At 41.2% G+C, this 17,678-nt stretch overlaps 1 protein-coding gene across 5 annotated transcripts in view; it reads right to left on the bottom strand.

Annotated features, from left to right (window-relative positions):
- Window positions 1-762: 762 nt before the first annotated feature.
- Window positions 763-17,678, bottom strand: part of NUP98 (nucleoporin 98 and 96 precursor) — a 108,676-nt gene continuing 91,760 nt past the window's right edge. For all 5 annotated transcript variants that reach the window (XM_049889980.1, XM_049889982.1, XM_049889979.1 and 2 more), the window contains 6 exons: window positions 17,118-17,260; window positions 15,556-15,777; window positions 13,410-13,651; window positions 12,762-12,916; window positions 1,353-1,464; window positions 763-1,234 (listed from right to left, as the gene is read on the bottom strand). In XM_049889980.1, the coding sequence (XP_049745937.1) occupies window positions 1,017-1,234; window positions 1,353-1,464; window positions 12,762-12,916; window positions 13,410-13,651; window positions 15,556-15,777; window positions 17,118-17,260 (1,092 nt within the window). In that variant the 3' untranslated portion in view covers window positions 763-1,016. The remainder of the gene's footprint in view (window positions 1,235-1,352; window positions 1,465-12,761; window positions 12,917-13,409; window positions 13,652-15,555; window positions 15,778-17,117; window positions 17,261-17,678) is intronic.

Genomic DNA, 17,678 nt, shown 5'->3' on the forward strand with positions numbered 1-17,678 from the left:
TAAAAACCTTTACATAATCTTCATGCATAAAGACCCAGGGGTGCCCATGTTGTGACAGTCCTAACACCAGCTGTCTCAGGCCATTACCTGGGGCTTCCCATAGCTGGCAGCACTGAAGCGTACGCCCTCTGCCTGCCCCTAAAGCCCGGCTCCTTGCCTGCATCAGTGATGGTTTACCTTCTGGGAGGGCAGGAAATGCTTTGGGGCTAGAATGGGAGGGGCAGGGAGGGCTACCCAACCTGTCAAATCCAGACAGGAGGCCTAGCAAGGTGACCAAGAACCAGGGACCAAACTGAGTTCTGGGTGTTTTGGCTTCCCAGAGACATGGGATATGCAATCAAGGGCTGGTGCACAAAAGGAAGGTACGGAGGACATGGAATATTCTGGGGCAGGAACAAAGAAGCCCTGAATATCAATCCCTCCATGGCAGGCAGTCACTTCTACCCTAAGTGAGCCAGAAGACTCTGATCTGTTTCCTCACTCAGTTCAACCTCTTTTGAACCCCCAAGCCCACTGTTTACTTAAGAGACAGACTCCCCTCTTCTTTCTGTGGCTAGTTCATCTATTACGGAAGGGCAGTCCTAGATCAACACATTTGTCCCATTACCTGTCCCATTCCTTCTAAAGAGTCCTAGTATAAAAGTGCTGGGTACGGGAAGGGTAGCAGGTTGACATAGAGGGTCACAACATCCAGAATGGCTGGGTGTGAAAAAGGATTCTCTGGTTCTTCAGGGGATTCTGCCAAAGGTGCTTTATTCACCATTTTTAAAAAGAAAAGAAAAAAAAAAAAAAAATTGAATTGTCTTAAGGATGGTAAAAAGACACATGGCTCCTCTTCTGGGTTCCAGAAGCCCTTATGCTATATTCATTATTAAGAAAAGCCCTGAACAACTGGAGGATGCTGCTTGTAGCAGCAGGCAGGGAGGGTGGATTCCATAGCCCAACTCAGAGAATGCAGGGACCTTTGTGTGATGAGTGTGAATGAGCATGTGAGTGTGATGGAAAGAGCCTAGAGCTCACTGGCTCCCAACAGTTAGTTCCCGCAGGTAGGACTGTGTGAGGCTGCGTAGTTCTTCCAAGGCATAGTCCTCAGGCATAGGGAGCCTGCCGATGTGGGGAGCCAGCAGACGCAGAGGAACACGCTGAGGGTCTGGCGTTGAGTCAGAGGTTGCATCAGGAGCATGCTGGAGGCTCAGTACCACCCGCAGCAGGTTTGCTATACGTTTGGCCATGTCTACAGAGAAAAAGTGGAGTTAAAGCTGAGTATGAGAGTGGGGAGGGTGGTAGTGCAGTGGGTAATCATAAAGGCAAAAAGCAGATAGGCAGGACAAGGGGAGAAGCAAAAGGCTTACCTGACTGAGCCAGGCGGTCCTTGGCGTTGTAACACTGGATCTGCTCTATCCGGTTGCACAGTGAGGTCACTTTGGTGTGTAACTGCTCCAGCTCATAACCTGAGCAATCCACCTGCAAAGAAACAGAGCAATCAATTAGGCCAGGAGGAGTTCTCATCATCCCAATCTTGCCCATAGGCCCTCTATGCAAAACCCTGAAACAACAGTGAGAGGCAGGAGGGGACTGGCAATGCCATCCAGCTACATCTCTGAGGAGAAGGCACTACTTGAGGAGCAATACACAACAGTGTACTAAGCCTTGCACTGGGCAAGTCCTGAGATCACCATAAACATGTGACTAGCAAGATTTAACACTACACCAAAAATCTAGTTTGTTCTCACAGATAAACCTGGGTTCAGAGAGATGGTATAATTTCTTAAGAGCACTCAGCTGGTAATAGGTGGAGCCAAATCTAGCATTTAATTAGGTCTCCTAACTCCAAGCTCACAGCCCTTTCTAAAATACCGTAGGGCCCAAACGGAAAAACAACTGAAAGAATTAACAAGACCAAAAGCTGTTTTTTTGAAAAAAATCAACAAAATTGATAAACCGCTGGCCAAACTGACAAAAGAAAAACAGGAGAGGAAGCAAATAACCTGAATAAGAAATGAGATGGGTGATATTTCAACAGACCCAACTGAAATTAAAAGAATCATATCAGATTACAATGAAAAATTGTACTCTAACAAATCTGAAAACCTAAAAGAAATGAATTCCTAGAAACACACTACCTACCTAAACTAACACAAACAGAGGTAGAACAACCAAACAGACCCATAACAAAAGAAGAGATTGAAAAGGTAATCAAAAAACTTCCCCCCGAAAAAAAGCCCTGGTCCGGAAGGCTTCACTGCAGAGTTCTACCAAACTTTCAGAGAAGAGATAACACCACTACTACTAAAGGTATTTCAAAGCACAGAAAAGGACGGAATGCTCCCAAACTCATTCTGTGAAGCCACCACATCCTGATACCAAAACCAGGTAAAGACACCACAAGAAAAGAAAATTATAGACCTATATCCCTCATGAACGTAGATGCAAAAATCCTCAACAAAATTCCAGCCAACAGAATTCAACAACATATCAAAAAAATAATTCACCATGACCAAGTGGGGTTCATACCAGATATGTGGGGATGGTTCAACATTAGAAAAACAATTAATGTAATCCACCACATTCAAGAGGCGGTTGTTTGGACAGAACAAGGGGATACTGACTGGTTTAAAGACAGGAAAGGCGTGCGTCAGGGTTGTATTCTTTCACTATACCTATTCGATCTGTATGCTGAGCAAATAATCCGAAAGCTGGACTATATGAAGAAGAGCGGGGCATCGGGATTAGAGAAAGACTCATTAACTACCTGCGTTATGCAGATGACACAACCTTGCTTGCTGAAAGTGAAGAGGATTTGAAGCACTTACTAATGAAAATCAAAGACCACAGCCTTCAGTATGGACTGCACCTCAACATAAAGAAAACAAAAATCCTCACAACTGGACCAGAGAGCAACATCATGATAAATGGAGAAAAGATTGAAGTTGTCAAGGATTTCATTTTACTTGGATCCACAATCAACAGCTGTGGAAGCAGCAGTCAAGAAATCAAAAGATGCATTGCATTGGGCAAATCTGGTGCAAAGGACCTTTTCAAAGTGTTGAAGAGCCAAGATGTCACCCTGAAGACTAAGGTGTGCCTGACCTAAGCCATGGTATTTTCAATGGCATCATATGCATGTGAAAGCTGCACAATGAATAAGGAAGACTGAAGAATTGATGCCTTTGAATTGTGGTGTTGGCAAAGAATATGGAATATACCATGGACTGCCAAAAGAATGAACAAATCTGTCTTAGAAGAAGTACAACCAGAATGCTCCTTAGAATCAAGGATGGCAAGACTGTGTCTTACATACTTTGAACATGTTGTCAGGAGGGATCAGTCCCTGGAGAAGGACATCATGCTTGGCAGAGTACAAGGTCAGCAGAAAACAGGAAGACCCTCACTGAGGTGGATTGACACAGTGGCTGCAACAATGAGCTCAAGCATAACAACAACTGTAAGGATGGCTCAGGACCGGGCAGTGTTTTGTTCTGTTGTGCACAGGGTCGCTATGAGTTGGAACCGACTCAACGGCACCTAACAACAACAACAATCTACCACATAAATAAAGCAAAAGACAAGAATCACATGATTTTATCAATTGATGCAGAAAAGGCACTTGACCAAGTTCAACACCCATTCATGATAAAAACTCAGCAAAACAGGAATAGAAGGAAAATTCCTCAACATAATAAAGGGCATTTATACTAAGCCAACAGCCAAAATCACCCTAAATGGAGAGAGTCTGAAAGCATTCCCATTGAGTTCGGGAACCAGACAAGGATGCCCTTTATCACCGCTCTTATTCAACATTGTGGTGGAGGTCCTAGCCAGAGCAATTAGACTAGATAAAGAAATAAAGGGCATCTAGATTGGCAAGGAAGAAGTAAAAGTATCTCTATTTGCAGATGACATGCTCTTATACACAGAAAACCCTAAGGAATCCTCAAGAAAACTACTGAAACTAATAGAAGAGTTCAGCAAAGTATCGGGATACAAGATAAACATACAGTAATCAGCTGGATTCCTCTACACCAACAAAAAGAACATCGAAGAGGAAATCACCAAATCAACGCCATTTACAGTAGCCCCCAAGAAGATAAAATACCATAAGGCCCTATTCTCGCTCTATGCCCTTTCCCTGTGTGTTGTGATCTACTCCCATGGCTCCGATGATGACCGGCTATGATTCCTACATCTTTATCTCCAGCCTAATATACCAATCTTGAGCTCTAAATCGTTGTATCTAACTCCTTGAACATTTCTATCTGATATCTCACAGGAACTCAAACACAATTTTCCACACCTGGACTCATAATCTTTACCCATTTTCATCAAATCTGCTCTTCTTCCAGCTAGTTTTGTCCATCCTGCTGAATAGTACCATAATCTAACTACAGAGAAGAAATCTGGGCATCAGATTTCCCCCATACCCAATTATCCTGCTACTACTTTCTCTTACGTTTTTTGAATCTATCCCTCTTCCCAGGGCCACTGCTCTAGCTCAGGGCACAATTACCTCTCACTTATCACTCTACCTTCAGTGTCATCCCCTCTACAACCATTTTCCTCCCATTCTATAGCCAGTGATCTTTCTAAAAAGTAAATCTATATTTTTACTCATTGCTTATATTCTGAATACTTTCCAGCTGCATCTTATTCCCATTTGTCTCAAATATGGCTCTCGGCTAGGCACTCTCTCACAAACTCTTACAGTAAACCATCCGACTTACTAAGTTTCCTATCACTCCCTCCCCCTCCAATGACTCAGTCTGCCCTTCCAAGAACTCTCTCTCCCTCACAGAATCCACATTTCTTTTAGGGCTTGGCAGAGTCTACTATTTAACGTCTATACAAGTACTATCCCTTTCATCTACCAGAATACAGTCTTTACCTTGGCTTAAAAAAGGAGTGAACTGAATAGATATATGCACACCCATGTTCACTGTAGCACTGTTTACAATAACAAAAAGATGAAAACAACCAAGGTGCCCATTAATGGATGAACAGATAAACAAATTATGGTATATTCACACAATGGAATACTACCCAATGATAAAGAACAATGATGAATTCGTGAAGCATCTCGTAAGACGGAGGAATTTGGAAGGCATTATGCTGAGTGAAATCAGTTGCGAAAGGACAAGTATTATATGAGACCACTAGTATAAGAACTCAAGAAAAGGTTTTAAACACAGAAGAAACATTCTTTGATTGTTATGAGGGTGGGGAGGGAGGAAGGGAGAGGGGTACTCACTAATTAGATGGTAGACAAGAATTACTTTAGGTGAAGGGAAGGGTAACACACGAAACAGGGGAAGTTAACACAATTGGACTAATCCAAAAGCTAACAAGTGTTCTGAATACAACCAAACACTTAGAGGGACAGAGTAGCTGGGGTCTGGGGACCATGGTTGCAGGGGTCATCTAGGTCAACTGGCATAACGAAGTGTATTAAGAAAACGTTCTGCATCCCATTTTGGTGAGTGGTGTCTGGGGTCTTTAAAGCTAAGCAAGTGGGCATCTAAGATGCATCAATTGGTCTCAACCCACCTGGAGTAAAGGAGAATGAAGAATAACAAAGACACAAGGAAAATATGAGCCCAAGAGAAAGAAAGGGCCACATAAATCAGAGACTCCACCTGCCTGAGACCGGAAGAACTAGATGGTACCTGGCTACCACCAATGACTGACCTGACTGACAGGGAACACAACAGAGACTCCCTGATGGAGCAGGAGAAAAGTGGGATGCAGACCTCAAATTCTAGTAAAAAGACCAGACTTAATGGTCTGACTGAGATTGGAGGGACCCCAGAGATCATGGCCCCTGGACTCTCTGTTAGCCCAAAACTAAAACCGTTCACAAAGACAACTCTTCAAAAGATTAGACTGGACTCTAAGACATAAAATGATACTGGTGAGGGGTGTGCTTCTTAGCTCAAGTAGAGACATGAGAATATGTGGGTGACTCCTGTCTGGAGGCAAGATGGGAAGGCAGAGGGGGACAGGAGAGGGCTGAATGGACACGGGAGAGAAGGAGTGTGCTGCCAAACTGTAGGAAGAGCAACTAGGGTCACATAACAATGTGTGCATAAGTTTTTGTATGAGAACCTGACTTGAACCGTAAACTTTCACTTAAAGCAGAATTTAAAAAAAAGTGGTGAACAAGATAAAGTGGTGTCTTTATTCTTATGGAGCTTACAGAAAATAAAAAAGAAAATATCAGATAGTAATAAATCTTGAAGAATCCTAAGCCAGGCAGACAATTCAAACTGGTTGATGTGGCAGAAAGAAACTGGGTGGCCAGTTCAAATTGGGTGATCAAGAAAAGCTTCTTTACCCAACTCTTCAGACAAAGATTAGACTGGCCTATAAGACATAAAATGATACTTGTGAAGACTGTGCTTCTTAGCTCAAACAGATACATGAGATTAAATGGGCAGCACCTGTCCAGAAGCAAGATGAGAAGGCATAAAGGGACAAAAGCTGGTTGAATGGACACAGGAAATACAGGGTGGAAAGTAGGAATGTGCTTCTTTGAGGAGGTCATATCTAAGTTGAAACCTGGATAATTAGGAGAGGGCCAATCCTTCCAGGCTAAAAGAACAGTTAGGGCAAAAGTCCTACAGTGAAAACTAAAAGGTTTGTGGGGTAAATGCAGTGTAAAGAGGAGAGCAGAACAAGAAAATATGGAAGAGGTAGGCAAGGGCCAAATCATACACAGCAGGGGATCTTAACCTAGGATATTTAGAATTCAAAGGATTGTGAACTTGGATTTGAAAAAAAATCTTTTTGTTTTCTAATGTCTAACTAAAATTTAGCATTTCATTTCATTATGAATGTAGGTGTTGGCAGTAAATACAACTTTTCGCAACAGAAATCAGCTATTTTCATACTACGTTAGAGTTGATCTTAAAATGTGGTACTTTAAAATTATACTTATTACTAGAAGCACTGCTGGAGCTTGTTATTTAACATGTTAATAAAGCACAAATTCTATTATAAATTTTTATTATTTTGATAACTGTATTTTAACATAATTGGTTTCCTTTATAATCCTGTATATTTAAATTTTATGAATTTGAAAACATTACTTTTAGAAGAGATCCAGGGACTTCACCAGACTGACAATGGGGTCCACGTTACAATAAAGGTAAGAATTATTGATGTAGAACTTTTTAAGACTTGCTAAGAAGCCTGGATTTTATTTTAAGTGAGAAGAGAAGCCACTAGAAGGTTTAGACCTGAGAGTGAGATGACTGCTCTGGTTGCCGTCTGGTGAATGAACTGTAGGGGAGCAAGAGACTGAGGGGCCAATTAGGTGATGTTATGGATTGAACTGTATCCCCCCAAAATATCTGTCAACTTGGCTAGACCATGATTCCCAGTATTGTGTGATTGTCCACCATTTTGATTTTCCTGTGTGTTGAAAATCCTGTCTCTATGATGTTAATGAGATGGGATTAGTGGCAGTTATGTTAATAAGGCAAGACTCAATCTACAAGATTAGGTGGTGTCTTAAACCAATCTCTTTTGAGATATGACAGAGAGAAGCAAGCAAGCAGGAAGACAAGGGAACCTCATACCACCAAGAAAGAAGCACCAGGAGCATGGCACATCCTTTGGACCTGAGGTCCCTGTACTGACAAGCTCCTCAACCAGGGGAAGATTGATGACAAAGATATTCTTCCAGAACTGACAGAGAGAGAATGCCTTCCCCTGGAGTTGGTGCCCTGAATTTGGACTTCTAGCCTCCTAGACTGTGAGAGAATAAATTTCTCTTTGTTAAAGCCATCCACTTGTGGTATTTCTGGTATAGCAGCACTAGATAACCAAGACAGATGGCTGCTGTAGGAGTCTAGGTGACACATTTGCAGCTTCACCATTTCTACCTGGCTCTCCTTCCCACTCCATACTCCCAAACTGCCGAACTTATTAAAAGTTTCCTCCACTAAGTACTAAGATGTCTCTGACCTCTAGCTCTACCCAGGCTACTCCCTCTGCTAGAGCACTCTCCCACCTGTCCTCCTTTTTTATCCCTAAAGTCACAGTGCAGATGTCATTTCTAGAAAGCCTTATTCAACTCCTCAGACTAGGTTAGGTACTCCTTTTATGTGCTGCTATACTACTCTTTGCTTACCCTACAATAACACTTATCACTCTATAGTAATTGTTAGTTTATATGTATACATCTCCCCCATGAAATTATTACTCTAGGGAGGGCAGAACACATACTATTTACTTATATATCTCCCAAATCCACCACAGTGCTTGGTTCGTGCAAATGAATTAATCAGTGTGCGATTAGAAAACGGTTTCTTCAGTGATTATTTAGGGATGATCTCTCAACCCATCATAAAAGTGAAACACTGAATTATGCCTATTATGTGACAAGCGCTATAAGTTGCTACTTTGATGATGATGATAAACGATAAATAACAATTATCAAGCATTTAGTATAATAAAGTACTATACTAAACACTTCATGAATATTTTGTTTGATCTGCATGACAACTATGTCAAATATGTATTACAAATCACCCTCCCCCTTCAGATGAGGGACAAAGTTAATTTGCTCAAAGTCACATAGTGAGCGTGACAGCCAGGAACTGAACCTTAACAGTCTGACTCCAGAACCTGAGTTCTTAACTGCAATACTCTATTGCCTTTAACTTTAAGACAAAGACCTCCCCAAAAGCAGCTCATAGGCTATCTGAGGAGAGATGTGAATAAGTAACTAAAATATGGCCTGAGAGGCGTTGCAGTAAAAAAAATGTACCAATTGTTTTGGTAGTAAAAGAGAAAGTGTAATTAACTCTCCCTATTTTTTTAAAGGAAAAGGAGGGAGAAGTAGACCTAACAGCAACCTAGATCTTCAAGGATCAGGGTAAGTATGTGGGTAAAGAGTGGAGTAAGAGTGTTGGAAGCACTGCAAGTAATTTAGTGTGGGTGGAGCATGTTTATAAGGCTGGTAAGAATAAAGGAAGGAGCAAAAGGTGGGGACTTCTAAAGCAGCTTGAATCCTATGTTTATGAGTTTTGGTCTTTGTGCTTAAGCAATGGAGACCTATCTTATGACTACTGAGACTGATCTAGGACATTTTAATGAAGACTAAAACAACCATAATATACAGACCTATATCCCTCATGAACTTAGATGCAAAAATCCTCAACAAAATTCTAGCCAATAGAATTCAACAACATATATATAAATAAAAAACCCACGATGGCCCAGTGGGATTCATATCAAGTATGCAGGGATGGTTCAACATTAGAAAAACAATGTCATACATAATATAAATAAAACAAAAGACAAGAATCACATGATTTTATCAACTGATGCAGAAGAGGCATCTGACAAAGTTCAACACCGATTCATGATAAAAACTCTCAGCAAAATAGGAATAAAAGGAGAATTCCTCAACATAATAAAGGGCGTTTATACAAAGCTAACAGCCAACATCATCCTAAATGGAGAGAGTCTGAAAGCATTTCCCTTGAGACTGGGAACCAGACAAGGCTGCCCTTTATCACCACTCTTCTTCAACATTGTGGTGGAGGTCCTAGCCAGAGCAATTAGGCTAGATGAAGAAATAAAGGGCATCCAGATTGGTAAGGAAAAAGCAGAAGTATCTCTATCTGCGGATGACATGATCTCATACACAGAAAACTACTGAAACTAACAGAAGAGTTCAGCAAAGGATCAGGATTCAAAATAAACATACAAAAATCAGTTGGATTCCTTTACACCAACAAAAAGAACACCGAAGAGGAAATGACCGAAACAATACCATTTACAGTAGCCCCCAAGAAAATAAAATACTTAGGAATAAATCTTACCAGAGATGTAAAAGACCTGTACAAAGAAAAGTACAAGACACTACTGCAAGAAATCAAAAGACACGTATATAAGTGGAAAAACATACCTTGCTCATGGATGGGAAGACTTAACACTGTAAAATCATCTATTCTACCAAAAGTGATCTATAAATAAATGCAATTCTGATCCAAAGTCTAATGACATTTTTTAGTGAGATAGAGAAACAAATTACCAACTTCATATGGAAGGGAAAGAGGCCGTGGATAAGTAAAGCATTACTGAAAAAGAAGAACCAAGTAGCAGGTCTCATACTACCTGATTTTAGAACATATTATACAGCCACAGTAGTCAAAACAGCCTGGTACTGGTACAACAACAGATACACAGACCAATGGAACAGAATTGAGAATCCAGACGTAAATCCATCCACATATGAGCAGTTGATATTTGACAAAGGCCTAAAGTCAGTTAAATGAGGAAAAGACAGTCTCTTTAACAAATGGTGCTGGCTGGCATAACTGGATATCCTTCTGCAAAAAAATAAGACCCATACCTCACACCATGCACAAAAACTAACTCAAAATGCAACAAAGACCTAAATATAAAATCTAAAACAATAAAGATCATGGAAGAAAAAATAGGGACACTGCTAGGAGCCCTAATACATGGCATAAACAGTATACAAAACATTACTAGTGACGTACAAACACCAGAAGAGAAACTAGGTAACCGGGAGCTCCTAGAAAGCAAACACCTATGCTCATCCAAGACTTCCCCAAAAGAGTAAAAAGATTACCTACAGACTGGGAAAAAGTTTTTAGCTATGACATTTCCGATCAGTGTCTCATCTCTAAAATCTACATGATGCTGCAAAACTCAACTACAAAAAGACAAATAACCCAAGTTAAAAAACGGGCAAAGGATATGAACAGACACTTCACTGAAGAAGACATTCAGACAGCTAACAGATACACAAGGAAATGCTCACTATCATTAGCCATTAGAGAAATGCAAACCAAAACTACAATGCGATTCCATCTCACTCCAACAAGGCTGGGATTAATCCAAAAAACACAAAATAATAAGTGTCGGAAAGATTGTGGAGAGACTGGGACACATGCGCTGCTGGTGGAAAGGTAAAATGGTATAACCACTTTGGAAATCGATTTGGTGCTTCCTTAAAAAGTTAGAAATAGAACTACCATACAATCCAGCAATCCTACTCCCTGGAATACATCCTAGAGAAATAAGAGCCATCACATGAAAAGATATATGCACACCTATGTTCACTGTGGCACTGTTTACAATAGCAAAAAGATGGAAGCAAACAAGGTGGCCGCCAATGGATGAATGGATAAATATATGGTATAGTCACAGAATGGAATACTATGCATCGATAAAGAAAAATGATGAATCCGTGAAACATTTCATAACATGGAGGAATCTGGAAGGCATTATGCTGAGTGAAATCAGTCAGTTGTAAAAGGACAAATATTGTATGAGACCACTGTTATAAGAACCCGAGAAATAGTTTAACAGAAGAAAATATTCTTTGATGGTTACGAGAGTGGGGAGGGAGGGTGGGAGAGGGGTATTCACTAATCAGATAGTAGACAAGAACTATTTTAGGTGAAGGGAAAGAACACACAACACAGGTGAGGTCAGCACAACTAGACTAAACCAAAAGCAAAGAAGTTTCCTGAATAAACTGAATGCTTTGAAGGCCAGAGTAGCCAGGGGTGGGGGTTCGGGGACCATGGTTTCAGAGGACATCTAGGTCAACTGGCATAATAAAATCTATTAAGAAAACGTTCTGCATCCCACTTTGGAGAGTGGTGTCGGGGGCCTTAAATGCTAGCAAGCGGCCATCTAAGATGCATCAATTGGTCTCAACCCACCTGGAGCAAAGGAGAACAAAGAACACCAAAGACACAAGGTAATTATGAGCCCAAGAGACTACATCAGCCTGAGACCAGAAGAACTGGATGGTGCCCAGCTACAACCTATGACTGCCCTAACAGGGAACACAACAGAGAACCCTTGAGGGAGCAGAAGAGCAGTGGGATGCAGACCTCAAATTCTCATAAAAAGACCAGTCTTAATGGGCTGACTGAGACTAGAGGGACCCCGGAGGCCATGGACCCCAGACCTTCTGTTAGCCCAGGACAACAACGATTCCCGAAGGCAACTCTTTAGACAGGGACTGGACTGAGCTACGGGATAGAAAATGATACCGGTGAGGAGTGAGCTTCTTGGACCAAGTAGACGCATGAGACTATGTGGGCAGCTCCTGTCTGGAGGGGAGATGGGAGGGCAGAGGGGGTTAGATGCTGGCTGAATGGACACGAAAATAGAGGGTGGAGAGAAGGAGTGTCCTGTCTCATTGCGGGGAGGGCAACTAGGAGTATATAACCCAGAAAAACCCAGTACTGTCGAGTCGATTCCGACTCATAGCGACCCTATAGGATAGCAAGGTATATATAAATTTTTGTTTGAGAGACTGACTTGATTTGTAAACTTTCACTTAAAGCACAATAAAAATAATAATAAAAAAAAGATTAAAAAAAACCCCATAATACTTGCAATTTTTTCAAATGTCAAATGATATGTGAAACAGTTATCCTCACCAAATCTGACCTTACTTTGTCTCTCATCTCTGAGCTTCTCATGCAAATTAGGGCTGGATAAGAGGAGGAGATGGGCTATGGACAAGCCTCAAGAATGTCTACTGCACACACTATTTGATGATAAACACGAAAATGTGTTTTGAAGTTTTAATACAACTGTCAAAATTACTACATCAAATTAGCATCATGAAAATGTTCTTCCTACAGAGTAGGTCCCATCTCTGCCAATGAGTTTTCTCAGTGGTTGCAAAGGCCTTTATGAGGCCTCTGAAGCTTTAAGGGCCTGCAGAAAGGAAAACCAGGCAGTCATTTAAGGAGCTCAGGTACCTGCTGGATACGGTGGAGCATTTCAATGACCCGAATATAGTCCAGGTAAACAAGCCCAGATGTATCCCAGTCCTGAATTAGGCTGCTGCGCTCTGGAGGTGCCAGGTCTTCCAAAAACCCCTTCAGGTAGTCATAGTTCTCATTAATGATGGCATCTGAAGAAATAAAATATTAAGCACTATGTCTGCACTAGTACATAATTCCTAAAAGTGTAAAGAAGACATGGCAGAAATTTAAGACAGGAGGGAAAGGGAAATAATGTTGGGTCAGTCTTGGAAATTGTAAGTAGATATTCTGAAATTCTCCAAAGGAAAGTACGAAGACCTTCTGGCTTCAGGTCCCTATGCAGGTATTTCTAGTATTGGTGAGTGAAATGTCCCTAAATAAACAAAGAACTTAATGTAATTAGTACACATCAGGGATACTCCTGGCAAATCGTAACTTGCTAATACTGTCTTCTCCCTGCCCTTCTAGCCCCTCAACCTCGTCAAGCTTCTTCTGCAGACAGCTTTGTCCAAGCGTGACTTGATTCACATCTGCCATGCACCATTCTGTGCAGCATTTGCAGCCTGACCATTACGGGGGTTCAGATGCTAGAAGAATTTGGGGTGATTCAGGGAAACTAAGGTCCCAGCTTGAAACACTCACCAGATGCTAAGTGCCGGATGACAAGTTTGTGGCAGCAGTTCCAGTGCCCAGCTTTAAATAAATAGAGGGCCTCCAAGTGTTTGTCAGATTCCATACGTGCTCGCACTGCTTTGGCCTCATGAATCCACTCAGCAGGCACACAAAGCTTCTGGGTCAGGAAAGTCTCCTTAGCCCAAGATTCAGGGGTCTCTGATAGCTGGCAGTGCCGGGTAAGCAGCTCTCGGACAGCCTTCTCACGCATGCTATAAGGAAGAGGGGTAAGTTTGAAAAAATCCCATCTTTGCTCATGGAAAAGGCTGCCCCAGACATGTCAGAGTGGGCCCTGGGACAGTCTTTCAAACTGCAGGTGTTGACCCTCAAGTGGTTCACCTCAAACTTCATTAAATAGTCAGAAGCCATCAGACCAGCACATATTTTTTTAAGTGAAAGTATCTAAGTATCTAAGGACATCATTTATAGTGAGAATAAATACTTTTATGGTGAAAAAGTTTGAAAACTAATGTTAGGGAAGGCTGTCCACTCCCTAGAGAAGGCTTTTCACAGCTGGAATCCCTTCTGCACGTCCATCTAGTAGTATTTCCCTGCCACCATCTAGGAGATCAAGGACTGAGGTAGAGGAATTCTGCTCCATAGATCAGTCCTCTGCAGTTCATCCCAACCTTCTCCCTTCCTTTTCTTCCACATGGCCAATATAACAAAGTAGTTTTTAAGGTAAAGTCTCTTCCAGGTCCTTATTCCCTTTCTTAAAGCCATCAGTCTTCCTAATTCATTCTCTACTTCTAGATGTAGACTAAACTCTTTCTGCTCTTAAGATCCCTTAATGAGAGTCCTTTTCTGCCTGAGCCAAAGGACCAGTCCTTTTGGTTTTATACTTAAACTATTCTTCCTCACCTTGACTCTTTTCTCAACTCCTAGGCTCTTTAAGAACTCCCAATTTCATCACAATTGTTTCCTTTTTTATGTTCTTTTTCAGGAAATAGGATCTGCTTCCCCACAGCCAACTCATCCCATCAGTCATCCTATCAGCAAGCCCTTCACCATGTGAAATCCCCCATGAGTGTGTTTAAATTAACTCAAAGGAATACTCTGGGGTCATTTTGGTTCCTGGTAAGGGGGAAGAGGAAAGAGAAACTGCTTAAAGGCAAGGTGGTGCTAGATACTTTTCACTTTTACTCCCTTTATCCCACAATCACCTTTGAATTGGGAATTAATATTTACAAATTAAAAAACTGGGGTTTGGAGAGTATAATCTTTAACCAGAGTCAAAAGTGATTAAGTATATATAATGGGTATAAGCTTTACCCTAGGTCAAAATTTGAGTATATGGTAGATCCAGAATTTAGGCAGGTTTGACTCCATAACCTAACCTCCTTCCACAACATACAATTTGAGAAGCACAGCACAGTGATTAAGAGCATAGATTCTAGGTGTCTGAATTAGAAACTTCACTATGCCATTTATTAGCTTTGCGACCATGAACAAAAGCTATTTAATATCTCTGTACCTTAGGTTGCTCCTCTGTAAAATGCAGATAAAAATAGTGTCTATTCCATAGGTTTATTATGAGCACTAAATGAGTTAATTTATATAAAGTACTTAAGAGTATAAACATATGTAAAAGCACTTAAGCGTACACTTTTGTTATAATAATACCATCCTATAACCTTAAAAAGGCAAAACAAACCCATAACATCACTGCCAGGTATCCAAGGAGGCGGCTCACCCAGCACTAGTACTGCACAATCCCTAAACATGCCACATTCAAGTGAATCTATGCCTAAGTTAATGTCATTGCTCCACCTGGCCACACCCTTCCTTTTCTACTTCAGATTTCCTATCCCAATTTTACAGGCCCCTTGAATCTTGTCTCTACAAAGACTTTTCCCTAATCATTCTATCCCCCAGAGATCTCTTCTCCCTTTTCAAAACTACTGATAAATAGCATAATTTGGCACTTCATCAGAGTCTCAGTTCTAACTAGTATATGTGAATAAAGACAGTTTGGGTGAAGGGTTGAACTGTCTTAAGTTTATCACAAGGGTAAACCCTAGAATGCATGCTGAATTCACCCTTAAGAGACTGTGATTCTTTTAGCATTGCCCTATACTGTTAAACATGCCCAGTGGTCTGATAGCCTCTCACTCACCTTGAGTTGGCAATGTGCAGCAGGACAAAGATGGCCCATTCCCAGAGGCCCTTGCTCTCCAGTTGGCCCGCATAGCTGGCCTGCAGCACACCCTCACACTGCTCTGAGAGATGGGTGTAGTTAAGAGCCCGCAGCACCTCCCACAAATGCCAGCTTAGGCGGTAGTCCAAGGGGTCTGCTGTTACGCTTCGAGGTTCCAGCAGCTCGTTGAGGTCATAATGTCTATGGAAGAGAATGCCCGGAAAGTTACTAAGTATGTGCCACATTCAGCCAGCAGACCACCTGTATCCAATAGGTCAAATGTTGTGGCTAAGTTTCAGAAGACAATGAAGGCACCTGAGAGCAAAAGTATTACAGGCAGTGCCCGAACGAGATCAGCTCCTATGTGTAGTCTTTAAGTTGAAGTTGTAAGTAAGTCAGAACAGGTGCATACAGTTACCTCAGTGCAAGAAAGGCCTGAAGCCCTTTCAATGATTTAAAAGTTGCACACCCAGCAAGTTATGGTAATTGTGATGAAGAATTTGTTGTGAGTGGGGGTTGGTTCAATCATTTCAAATTAAAGGCAAACTTAAAAACATGAAAGGGCAGGTATGAATTGTCCATAAGTCGGGACGTTCGTAACCTGAGGACTTACTGTACAGGCCTTCTCTCATTCTGAGATTGTGCTATATCAATTTACCCCTAGTTTAGTCAGACTAGAGATTCTACACAAAACAAAACAAAAAACAAGGTACCTTTTCTTCTGAGGCTGTGTGATGTAACAGGTTTGCTGGCATTGGTTTGACCTATATGAATTACCAGCTAGATACAAGAAATTTTCATAATTCTCACCCTTCCATGCCTTCATTCAAGTGTCTGTTACTTTTCTTAACCATTTAAAAAACATAGTTACATGTTCTGTTTATCTGAACAGCTAAGTAGTCTTCATGATGGTATTTCCTACTGTGGCTTGGAAATTCTTACCTTTGATTTTGTCTTCAGTGGGTACAGTTCTTTATATAGAAATCCAAGTGCCCTGGGTTTTGAAAATGTCCCTACAAGGATTTTTACTCAGTCTTCTGCTGGGACTCAGGGATTTCAATAGTCATATGCTAGTTTATGTGTTAAGTTCTTAGCTTGCAATTCTCAGATCATGAGAGCAGTATAAACTAAGATCCTACAACTGTAAGTTTTAATGGTCTGGGATTTAGATTAATGACCAATACTGCTGCCTTTTCACCAAGATTCGACTTTTTTTCCTGTCCTTTTTTTCCTTACAACCTTCCTAACACCTCTCTGAGTAATGGGTGGAGATCTTCTAGACCAGTGCTGCCCAATAGAACTCTGTGTGATGACGGAAGTGTTCTGTAATCTGCCTTGACCAGTGTAGTAGCCACTAGCCACATGTGGCTTGAAATGTCAACCTAATTCTAGTTCCAATGCTCTCGCACTAACTACTCCAATTTACATTTGATGATTTATACAGACTCATGGCAATTTGGTAGCACATGAAAACGAATCAGGAAAGGACTCTCTAAGGCTTAGGAAGCTCTCAACTGGCTGTAATTCCTGGCTCTGTTTACCTGTCACTGTAAAGTTTTAGAAGATGAAAGCAGACGTCTCGAAGAGGTCTCCGTGAATCTTGCTCTTCTTCTACTGTATAGCCAGAGCCCTCTACGTATGAAGGAAGTGGGGAGCAGGCATATCTATCACCCTCAGAGGTATTCTGAAGGGAAGAATTTGATAAAACAATTTATCAGCCACTAGCCTGTTTCATTAGATGCCATAAGTCCCAATTACTTAGACATGTGTATTAAGAACGATGCAACACTCCAAAGGAATCTATCATGGATTTTAAACTTATTTTGGTTAGTGGCATATTCCACCAGTCTAAAGATCTCAGGTAGCTCTCACCAAACCCCCATACCTCTTGTCACAATCTTATTATACTTAGTTTTTTTCCTGACAAATAATTCTAACGAACAATATCAAAGACAATACATAGGGACAATAAGAAGAGAATTTAAGAAACAATGGTATTAAGAGTAATAACAATACCTTAACCTCAACACTGACAATGATTACTGAATATGATGCTTAGAGGCAAATTTGAGGCTATACTAAACCTTGGGTCCGGCTGTATC

Source organism: Elephas maximus, chromosome 7, assembly GCF_024166365.1.
Source record: "Elephas maximus indicus isolate mEleMax1 chromosome 7, mEleMax1 primary haplotype, whole genome shotgun sequence".
Classification (NCBI taxonomy): Eukaryota; Metazoa; Chordata; class Mammalia; order Proboscidea; family Elephantidae; genus Elephas; species Elephas maximus.